The sequence below is a fragment of the Protopterus annectens genome, chromosome 2.part1, assembly GCF_019279795.1.
Source record: "Protopterus annectens isolate FY-2018-M chromosome 2.part1, PAN1.0, whole genome shotgun sequence".
Lineage (NCBI taxonomy): Eukaryota > Metazoa > Chordata > Ceratodontiformes > Protopteridae > Protopterus > Protopterus annectens.
In genome coordinates, this window is record NC_056729.1 from 1,640,715,333 (window position 1) to 1,640,727,527 (window position 12,195).

The following is a 12,195-nucleotide window of genomic DNA, read 5'->3' on the forward strand; positions in this document are numbered from 1 at the left end:
CTTCCATGCAGAAAGGGTCTCCTTGAGGGCTAATCCCTCCCCTCCTTTATGCCCAAGGTGGTATCTAATATAACTCTCAATCAGTCCGTACATCTACCAACCTTGTTTCCTAACCCTCAAAACAAAGGGGAAAGAATTCTGCACTTACTAGACGTGCAGAGACAGCTCAGATGCTATCTGGACTGCACTAAACCCTTCAGAAAAACAGACCAACTACTTGTCAGCATTGACCAGGGGCAGAGGGGGAAGCCCATTTCCAAATGGATATTACACTGTATGCATTTCTGTTGCAGATTGCACGGGACCCCCCCCCCCCCAAGTCTATTCGAACCCATTCCACTAGGGCAGCCTCCACATCCACAGCATTCCTCAGAGGAGTTCCCACCAGGGACATCCTGGAAGCTGCCACCTGGACTTCTGTTTGCCGCTGCAGGGCATGCTGACCCATTCCTAGGTCTCTTACTAAGCCTACCACCCCTCTCCTCAGCTTTGGGAATCCTCCCACAGGTGATGACTGCAACAGTGAAACACGAAGAACATAGTACAGTTGTGTACACTTACCATAAATGTAGATGTTTGAGTGTATTCACTGTTGCAGTCCTGGTTTCCCTCCCCTCCTTCACCCTTATATCTTCTTTTTTTAGGGAGACATAAGTTTCAACAGGTGGCTTTTAGCCACCAGGACCACTTTACCTTATTTACTTAGGCCTCTGATGGGTTAGGGCAAGAAAAACTGATGTAATGGTGTCGGCTGCTCTCCCTTATAGCACTTGACAACCTGACGTCAGGCAGCAAGTGACAGCAGCCGAAGCAGAAAAACATTGACTGTGGTATTTGGGCCAGCTGAGAGCTACCACAGCAGGGATAACCCACAGGTGATGACTGCAACAGGGAATACACTCAAACATCTACATTTATGGTAAGTGTACGTAACTATACTTTCTGAACTCATAAACCTAAATCTTGTATACAAATATTGCACTAAACTCAAACAGATATAAAGCAGATGCTCCACATGAAGGTGGAATAATCTAGAAGGGCTAATGGCCATGAATGGGGAAGATAGAGGAGTAAGAGAGGAGACTGAGTGAGTAGTATACAAGGTACTGAGAGAAAGCTAGGTGTAAGTCAGTTGGATATGTATTTGGAGTTGAGATGAAGTGAGGTAGTTAAGCATGTTATAACAGGTCTGAAAGTTTGAGTGAGGAGGGAAGGGGAGAGTAAAGGGTGAGCCCGAGCCTGCAGAGGAAGGAATGTAATGATCAGGCAGTGTGAGGCAGGGTGGCTAGGGGAGGGGAGAGGAAGGGGAGTTAAAACAGTTCTGGATTTGGAAACGTATGTTCATAGGTTGGTACTAGGCTATCGGCCCTAGGGCCTATACAAGCCTAGCCATAACAATTCCCTGGCTATTTCTTCCCACACTATTTACTTCCCTGGACCCCTGTCTAGCAGGGCGACTGATGTGATCCCGGGGTGAATTTCCTTTCCAATCGTCAAGGTCTCTTTTGAAGAGGGCCAAAGAGGCACTCTGCTTGACATGTATGGGCAGTCTATTCCAGAGTCTGGGGAGTCTCTGGTTCAGGAACCTATCCCTCCAGCATGTTTTGTTTATTGTGATGACAAGGTTTAGATCATGTGGCTCTGAGGAATTGGGATTTCTGTAAGTGTAGCATGTCCAACAGCTCTGGGTTTGACATGGCCTTGTATGTTAAGCAGAGATCGCCTCCGAGTAGACAATATGCGACAGAGTATAGCTGGAGTTTTTTTAAGGCGGTCAACGTAGGGCATCTACTTTTAGGCCTGTGATTCTTTTAGTGAGGTATTTCTGCGGCCTTTCCAGTTGTTGCAGATGTCTTGAGAGAGACATGGGGGCATTGTCTTCTATAATGGGTCTAATGAGGGATGAGTACAGTGGGACAATGACCTCCTTTTTTTCTGAATGAAAAGCCCTTAGTGATGAGGTGTGCCACATAGAAGGATTTCCTAACTGTTGTGGTGATGTGGTTATCGAAGGAGAGACCACTGTCCACCTGTGTCCCTAAGTCTCTTATCACACTTTAGTGTACTGCCACCTATGTGGTAATTCGTGGGTACATGTTTATTACTAAAGGGGATAACTATACATTTCTTGACATTGAGCTTGAGCCCATGGCTCTGGCACCAAGCATCTGTTTCTGTATGTAGGTAGTGACCTAACTTTCAACAAACATATGTCCACTGTCATAAAAAAGTCCTACTGTATTGTGTAGTTTACAAACAAAGAGATTGTGTCTAGATGTTATTGCCGCCTTTAATCAGCCCACATTAGGCCAGTCATTGAGTATATTGCCTCATTTGGCTTGTATCCATCCAGACACATGCAACAACTGGAATGCCTACAGAGATACCTTACTAAAAGGATACAAGGTCAAACCTATGTCCTGCATGGACCAGCTCAAAGCCATGTCACTGTAGTTGGTATCCTACAGACAGCTAAGAAGTGACCTCTGTCTGGCATACAGAGCATGCTCCATACCAATGCTGTACATCAGAAAGTTAATGGCATCAGAAGCACTAGACCCAAGGATCTAAATCTGTTTTGCAACATCAACAAAATGATTTGGAAGGACATGTATATCTTAGTGAGGATGCTGTTGCTGTGAAGTAGACTCCCCAGCCATGTAAAAGCTGATCTTTGTCCATATTCAAGCGCAGCTTGAATCTGTGGATGGATAATAGAAGTTTTACCTCAGGGCTACCGCCTGTAGTACTAATGGATTGGAGCAGCTCCTAATTGTAGTATCCCACCCATTGGTCCCCTCAAATTATCTTACGATCCTAGTTATTTTCACTAGGGTAACATATAGTTATTGACCTTGGGATGTGTATAGTCAGTCTAACACCAAATGGAATAGGTTATTTCAAGCATCAGCAGGGAAATTGGCTAGACATAAAATGGCCCACAGGGGCTGTTAGCCTGGTACTTGTCTATGATGAATATATGAAAATATTGTTAGAAACTTTAGATCATAATTCCTTCTCTTTTGATGAATCCTGTAACAGCAGTAGTCAGAAAATCTTTATACTTAGCACAACTAATTGCCAGGGAAATATAATCTAGATCTAATTTTTTTTCCCTTGTATCCAGCATTGATTAGGCCAGATATTGAGTACTGCACACCTTAGTGAAGCATGGTCTCTTATTCAGCATATTATAGACTGTCGAGGGGTGATCTGTATCTCTACTTCAGTGCTGTTGGGAACTCTTTTGTCTTGGATGTGCTGTCTGCACAAGTCTAATAGTTCCACAAGTACCAAATCCAGAGACCTAACTCTGTACCAACAGGTAAGTAATGCAGATTGAAGTGACAGTCATCACACACTGCCTCCCCAATCTGTGGAACAGACTGCCCCTGCAGATTAAGCAGTGTGATACACTGTCATCCTTCAAACAGGATATAGTGTATTAGGTTGGCACCCACAGTTTCGCCCTTGGCTTGACTGGTCTAGCTCTCCTAGAGAAAGTTTTGACTGCCAAAGGTGGTACTTCTGAGGTGTAAATGGTCACAAGACTATTGTCTTGAAATTCCTGTGAGTCACCTTGTTAAGTTCCTGTGACTTGCTTCTTGGTTATGCCCCTCCAGCCCCCTTAGAAAGAGGATAGAGTTTCAGGCATTTGGGCTGGACCAGGATTGGGCTATTTTTAAGAGGATTATTTTTCTTTATAGTTTACATGTCTTGTGTAATGATCACCCTTCACTTTCTTTCATATTTTAGATCAAGATGGTGACAAGAAGTTGACCTTGGCTGAGTTCATTTCTCTACCAGTTGGAACTGTTGAGGATCAACAGGGTCATGACATAGATGATGATTGGGTCAAAGATCGGAAAAAGGAGTTCCAGGAGGTCATTGATGAAAACCATGATGGAATTGTCACTATGGAAGAGTTGGAGGTGGGTATTTCTTCACCAGGCATTGTGCAATGCATTTCCAATTGACATGCAAAGCATTGCACTTTGCCCTGTTTGTATAATAAAGTACACCTGCCCCTTATTAGTAATCTAGTGTTGGATTTCAAAGTAAAATGCCATAGTAACTGGTAGCCTTATAACATTTCATCTCCGTATAACAAGTTTTTAGTGGTTCTCTAATTCTTCCAACGTTGGGGCAGTATAAATGACCCCCCCCCCCATTAATCACTGCCATAAGACCCCTACAGTTTTATTTTATCAGTCTATGTGCCTTCTTTATTAAGTACTTGTTTCTGCTTTGAGTTCCTTCCTTATATCTTTTTCCCTGCAGTTTTTTGCCCCTTTACTTTATGGTGCTTATAAGATTACAACAAAACTGTTTTTTGTTTCACCTTAATATCTGCCTGTTTTATTCAGTGTATTCCTTTTGTACATTCATTGGTAGATTGTGAATGCAATGTATTCCTATTTTTTGTACAGTTTTAATGCATTATTTGTTATGTATTCCATGTATAACTTCTGACATTACCTCAAGGACCCAGTGAGTTAGGTGAAATATTTCTTCTTTTGTCTACCTTTGCACAGCAAAATCCTGACTTCCCACGCAAGCTGTATGCACAACCCTTTGAGCTGAATTTAACAACACTTTCATCTGGATTAAAGAAATCTTCCAGATTTACCTAATGTCACAAGTTCATAAGTCAGGAGCAACGCAAGTGATGCAGTTTGCCTGAAACTGAGGGCATTGTTGATTGTGTTAAGTGACTGGATTTAAATTTCCTTGCTCACAGGCAGTGAAAAGGTTGACAGACCTCCCAGAGTCTGGGAACAGTGAGATTCTTGGAAAGAACCAACCCTACTGCTTTCTAGACTCTAGTTTCTATAATTCTTCTACCTCTCCATTTATTTTGTTAGTTCTCCTCCTCCCCGATCACTACTTTTTTATTCCCTTACCTTTTGGCCTCTTTTTAATATTCATACCTTCTTAAGATGCTTACTCATAGATAGGTCTTTTTATTTAGCTATCTACTTTAATTCTATTCATACCTTCTTAAGATACTTACTCATAGACAGGTCTTTTTATTTAGCTATCTACTTTAATTCTATTCATACCTTCTTAAGATACTTACTCATAGATAGGTCTTTTTAATTAGCTATCTACTTTAATTCTATTCATACCTTCTTAAGATCCTTACTCATAGATAGGTCTTTTTATTTAGCTATCTACTTTAATTCCATCTCTAGTTGTTGTTCCCATTCCATGAGCTTAAAGGTAGTTTCCCATTAGCAGTACTTATGGCTGATTGTTCATCTTTCCAGTTTGCCACAATTTCTGGTCCTTCCCAGTCTATTTGCCTCACTACACTCGGGCTCACTCTGCTGCCCATACCCTATCCCCACTTCCCACCTACCCACCCCCTCTACTCCTGCAGTTACACTCATAGAAGTTCCACCCCCCTCTTTCTTGCACCTATCTCCATGTAAACTATCCCTCCTATATTGACACTCTCCCCACCCCCAGACTACATACACCTGTTTTACCCCTCTCACTCCACCCCTTAAACTCCACTCTCTAAGTGACACACACCAAACTATCTCATTAAACAGGCCATACTAATGCAAAGCTATACTCATAGCCACCATAACATATTTGCTAACAGTACTTGTACACATAACATCATTCCCATATCTTGTCCCATACGTAGTTCCCCCCACTGATGCATTTACTTCCAAACTCCTAACACTCCATCATACCTTTGAAAATATTTCCCCTCAGCTATTTATATCCAACCTACCCTATTACTTAATCCCCAAACTTAAGGACTCTTCACATAGTAAACCCCACCTTATACCAACTATACCTCCGCAAAAAAAAAAAAAAAACTAAGGAATATATGCTACTGTCTAACATCTCTTTTGCCACAATGCAGTGACATCCACCCAAACCCTGGTCCAGCTACTAATCTAGCCAATAAAACATATCCAAAAAAAACTAAATTTTATGACCCTCAACATCAGAAGCCTGGGCAAAAAAATATCCCCCTTCCATGCATGGATAGATCAGTACAAGCCTGACTTACTAGCACTCACCGAAACCTGACTTAAAGCCTAACATATCTGACTCTGAATCCCTACTTCCCAAGTACAGCATGTTCAGATTAGACCGAACCCATAAGAAAGGTGGAAGTACAGCTTTACTCTAGCCAAACAACCTTGATGTTACAGCTTACACTAAAGCCACACCTGCCTTTTCTACAGCTGAATTGCTAGTATCCTCCCTATACCTAAATAATTCTGAGCAAGTATGTATAATTGTACTCTACATCCCCCCAGGTTACAATACTTCCATCCTAGAAAACATCCTGTCATCCTCTCCTGTGTCACCCAAACAGTTCAACGCGAAACTGTAATTTTAGGGGACACTAACATAGACTTGGCTAGATGTTTCATCCCAGATACCTACAGATATTGTCAATCTAGGTGTTTTTTTCTCAACTCATCCTTTGCCCTACTAGGTACAACAAATGCTACACTCAACAACCTTCCTTTGCCTGGATTCTGGTATCACACTGTTTTAACTTTACCACTACTGGAAGATATCCAAACACCCTAAGTGACCATCTACCTGCTTTTGCCATTCAAGCAAACACACACCATAATATCTATTCGTAAACTTACAAATTTCTCTTAAGACAAATTCAACAAATTTACTTCGCAAAATAAGCTCCGTGGTGTGTGCGATAACTGCGTAATGCTATAGTGTAACAAACTGTTCCCCACTAAAGGAACTGCTATTAGAAGAGACAATACACTACTTTAACAATACCTTCCTACAATTATTAGACACCTTAGCTCCAATTCGCACCAGATAATTAAGGAATGTAAACACTTAATGAAAAAAATGGATGCAGCCTGTGAACTATGGAAGCAAAGCAAAAAAGAACAAGATCTAATTCATTTCAAGTAGCTACATAACCAAAAAAAAAAAAAACAGGCCACCAAAGATAAAAATCATATTGTAGTCTCCTACAACAAAACAAAACCAATCAAAAACATTCTGTTCCACTGTCTCAACTCTACTGCACCCTGGAACCAAAAGACTCCAGTATTTCACTCAGTGCCTCTGGCTCTCAATTTGCTGAGGACTTTAACAACCACTTCATAAAATCTATAGCTGATCTGATCTCTAAAACCCCAACACCTGCCCCCCTTCCTCTCTAACTACCCTAGTAAAGTTCCATCATCCTGCCAGGACACTCCTTACCCTCTTGACACTAGAACACTTCCACCTTTTCTCTTCAGCCAATACCTACAAGCCTTATAAAAAATATTGCTCAAGCTTAAACTGTGTTGTATTTCTGACAACCTCCCCCCTGCATACCTAAAATTAGCTGCTGACTCCATAGCTTATCCAGTCACTATCTTGATCAACTGATCTACATCTTCATCCAATGTACCCAACATCTGGAAAAAGTCCCATATCATTCCCATTCACATGGTATGTAATTCCATTGAACTTCCAAACTTTCGACCCATAACCATACTTTCTCCCATCTCCAAAATACTGGAAAAACGTATTCATCTTCAACTCATGAAATACTTGTAGCAAAATAACCTCCTTACAATCATACAGCACTGTTTTCGTCCGGGGTACAGCACATCAGCAGCCCTCCTGGCCTTTACCAAAACAGAGCTAGAGGCTCAGGTTGCTATGTGTCTGCTTTATTTCTTGACCTCTCAAAGGCATTCAGCACTCTGTGTTGCACTCTCTACTCTTGAATAGGCTTGCTAACTTAGGACTTACCCCTCCCAGACTGCAGTGGTGCCACAGTTAGTTACACAATCAAAAATGAGCAGCAAAAGGGTCTAATACTATCTTCCCCTTTCTTCCAAACCGCATGGGTGTCCCACAAGGATCCATCTTAGGCCCTTACTTTAACCTATATACTGCCATTACTGGTGGAACACTCCTACAATATGCAGACGATTCCACAGTAATCTGCGCTTTTCCTGTTGCACAATACACATTTTCTGCTGGTGAATCCTGGCTCACTGACTGCCAGCTATTCCTTAACCCAAAAAAGTAAGCTGCTTCTATTCCAACCAAAAAACTGCACTACTGATCTAAACTATTTCAAAATCCTCTGTGCTGACAATACCACTATTAAAACAGTCCACCACACCAAGCTACTAGGTGTGATCATAGATGACCAGCTACCCTTTGATCTCCATGTTCAACAAAACATAAAGAAAACCCACCAGAAATTTGGCACACACTATAGAAACAAACACTAAACTCCTCTACCAAAATTACCCTTGCCAAAACATTCCTTCTATCCTCCCTGCTCTATGGCTCATCTGTACTAACCAACTAACACACTGGCTAGAATTCCCCAACCACCTACTATATGTCCAACTACAAACACTTCACAACATGGTCTACAAATCCCTAGCCTGTCCAGCTCTAAACAATGTCATCAAACCATACAACCCAAACAAAACACTAAGGTCTGCAGACAAAGAGCTTCTCACTGTATACAAACTCTCAAAGGCAGCTGGACAAAGCCTGTACTCTCATAGGATCATAGGAGGTTATTAGGCTGTTGGCCCCGAGGCCCTTATAAGCCTAGCCAAGAGTTTAGCCCATGTTTAGACAAATCAGCACCCGATGTCCCTGTCCAGCAGGGACATGGGTGGAATCTCAGGGTTATATTTTCTGTATCCTATCCAGTTATCCAGGTCACACTTAAAAAAGGGGTAAAGAGGTACTCTGCTTGATGTGGCGAGGGAGTCTATTCCATAGATGGGGGAGTCTCTGGAACACAAATCTGTCCAGCCAACAAGTCTTGTTGATGTCACAGACCAGGTTGAGGCCGAGCGTGTGGGTTACTAGAGTGAAGCTTGACTTACAGATATGCAGCAATCCCATCAAGGTGGGGTTCGTGATCGCCTTGTATGCCAGACAGAGGTAATCTCCGAGAAGTCTGTACAAGGGATAAGACTTTGTCTGTCTGTGTATGGTAGATGTTTGAGGCCCTGGATCCCCCTGGTGAGGAACCTCTGTGGTCTCTCTCCATCTGCTACATTTGCTTTGCAAGGTACATGCCGATAAGGGGCATTGTATTCAATAATGGGCCTTATAAGGAAGAATACAAGGATGTTATGATATCCTTGTCCCTGGATGAGATACCCTTACGTATGAGGTGGGTCATGTAGAAGGCTTTCCGTACAACAGAAGCAACATGGTGGTCAAAAGTCAGGTTACTATCAACCTGGGTGCCCAAATTACTCACAGCTGATTGAGTGCTTAGGACGTTATTAATGTGATCATTTGTGGGGACGTCATTCTCCCCAAAGGTGCTGATGGTGCACTTTTTAGTATTCAGCCTGAGGCCATGTTTCTGGCACCAGTAATCTGACTGAGACCCTCTTGAAGGATGTCGGGAATTGATGACGGCACCCAGCTTGCCGTCATCTGCAAACTTGGTGAGCCATAGCCCACTGGTTTTGGCCTGCACCTCAGAAAAGTACATCCCAAATAACAGAAGCCCCAAGTCTGATCCTTGGGGTACACCGCTTGCTACAGGTCTACTGCTTGAGGTGGCTTCCCCTATTTTGACTACGTGGGTTCTATCAGTGAGCCAGTTTGCTACCCATCTGGTAACATATGGATTTATGCCTAGTTGAGATAGTTCATCTATTATGCCTGAGTAGGGAATAGTGTCAAAGGCTTTGGCCAGGTCAAGGTAGGGCGTGTGCACAGTCTTAGCGTCGTCCATGGCCTTGGTGACTGTCACAAAGACGTTGACCAGATTTAGCAGACATGACCTCCCCTTGATGAAACCAAACTATGTAAGATCAAGTGTTTGGAGGTTGCCAATGTCCTTGTTAATGTGGTCCATGATGATCCGTTCTATGGTCTTGCAGATCAGGCTAGTTAGGCTGATGAGTCTATAATTTCCCAGATCGGTGAACGCTCCACCTTTGTGTAAAGGGATGCCGGTGGCTCTCCTTCACTCAGCTGGGACGAAGCCAGTACTCAGACTTTTGTGGCAAAAGTATGGTACTCACTGCCACTGTCTGTAAGAACGACTACTAACCTACCTGCTTTCAAAACTGTACTAAAACAACACTTGAACAGCTCTCTGCTATGTCCATGTACTGATCTAAGCTAATTTCCTCTCCAGACCAGCCTCTCTCTCCCTTCTCTATCTTCTCAATCTTTTCTCCTGTCCCTCCCTGCTTACAGACCCATTACTTCTGTTTCCAGTAATTTTAGGTTTCTCTAAATATCAGCTTGTCTTCTCACAATGAACCTACAGCTTATATCACTTGTAATATTGTATTGCTCTCGTCTCTAAAGTTTGTACATGTCTTTCTGTAACTAGAGCTTCTCTCCTCCAGTAATATTGTATTGTATTTTCTTGAAAAATTGTATTATAAAGTTTGTATTTCTGTTTTTTAATCATGTCTGTACAGACGTGTCTGTAACTCGAGCTTTTCTCCCTGGCCGCTGATAAAAATGGGTTCTTTCTGAACTAGTCTGACTTCCCCATTAGTAAATGTTAAATTAAATAAATAAATCTTAAGCATAGCTTCTCCAGTATGCTTCAGTGTAGTTGCAGTAATGTTGACTCTGCTGACAGTGTGGTAAGAGGAACAGGCTTAGGAATGCACCCGCATGAGATGATTCATCCTGTGCTCTTTAAATGGGAGATATAGCAGCCATTCTGGATATTCCTTTCTGGAGTTCTGACCTCTGGTCAATGCGCTTTTAGGCCCCTAAGTGAGGAGACCGATGTGAACCACATTAGAGAACCTCTAGGATGCCTCCAGACCCTTTTTTGTAGGTCAGTGCTATATGTAGGCATGCTCAACAGGTACGTACTGCATTTCACTAGCTGACACTGGCCGTGTAAGCCACAGACTTTAGCCATTATAGTAATACTGTGTGTGGCGGCGCTGCCATGTGAAGCACATTTTTTTTTTTTCTCTCTCATCTTGATGAGAGATGAAATTGGTTTAAAGGGTATAATTTGCCAAAAATGGGGCAGTTAGCTGCCGGACTTTGTGCATAATAATAAGTAATAAAATCCAAGGTAACAAAATGGAGAATAATTTTGTTGACTTGTTACCAGATTACAGTGAAGAATATTAGAACACATTTTAGCGAATGCTTAAGATCCACATAAGGATTATGGCTTATTCATTGCTTGAATATTTTAGTTGTACTTTCTTTGAAGTTTGAGCACACTGCGGAAGTATTTTTCTCTTTAAACGGTCAGTGTTCTCTGTTAAATATGAAGTTTAATAGTTTTTCATGCTGCCTGTAGAATCTTTGCCTTTGTCATTCACTCCTTTAGAAGTCTCTCTCATATGTTGTAGCATGTCTCCCTTTGTGCTGTACATCCTTAAATGTTAGTGCTGCAGGCTTCCTTTGTCTGGCTTTGGAGGTAAATCCTGAAGTTATTTTGGCTTTGATACGACATTATCTTCTTAAAGCAGAATTAACACATGGTGCTTTAAAGTCTGTTGTTTTTCTTTTAAGTTAGTACAGGACAGACATATTCTGTTTTTCTTCTTTTCTTCCTAAAAACCTCACCTCAAGGTTTATGTATGTGCAGTCTGCCCAGTTGCTCCATTTTGATTGGACCTGGGCATTCCCAAGCTAGATGAGCTCGTACAGGTCATTCACAGGATGGTCTGGTCTCTCTCTGAGAACACACCCTCCCTTTCCCCAAAAGCTCATCTAAACTACACTGTAGTTGTCCTGTGAGAGGAAGTGCACCTTTCCATGCCAGATTCCTTTCTGCATAAGGTGTTAATTGGTTTGATAGTACATACTCAGTAGGCTAGAACTATATGGGATATAACACCTTGTTCTGCTAAGTGCCACTGTAGTGGGGAGCCAGAACTGCCTCCCCTGGGATGAGTGAGCTTGACAGAAGCTGCTATCTCCTGTACCCTTAGATCAGCTCCTGCTGACACCTGAGCTGCTAATCAAACTCTGTACTTTAGCTGGGGCTTTATCCCCCCTGCACCATCAAACTAGCTCTTCAACCATATTTGTGACTTGTGATTTCAGGCTCACCAAAATGCACTGGTAATTGTTGTAAATCGCCAGTTCAGAATTTTAAACCCACCATTTCAAAAGTGTAGGCATTTCATTTAAGTATGGCATTTTTCTTTATTGCTTCTGACATTTGTAGTAAAACTTTTCTGAATGAAATAACGTGCACCTGTA

At 42.1% G+C, this 12,195-nt stretch overlaps 1 protein-coding gene across 2 annotated transcripts in view; it reads left to right on the forward strand.

Moving 5' to 3' along the window:
- Nucleotides 1-12,195, forward strand: part of SDF4 (stromal cell derived factor 4) — a 469,287-nt gene that overhangs the window by 374,109 nt on the left and 82,983 nt on the right. For both annotated transcript variants that reach the window (XM_044063075.1, XM_044063074.1), the window contains exon 6: nt 3,757-3,932. In XM_044063075.1, coding sequence (XP_043919010.1) covers nt 3,757-3,932 — 176 coding nt within the window. The remainder of the gene's footprint in view (nt 1-3,756; nt 3,933-12,195) is intronic.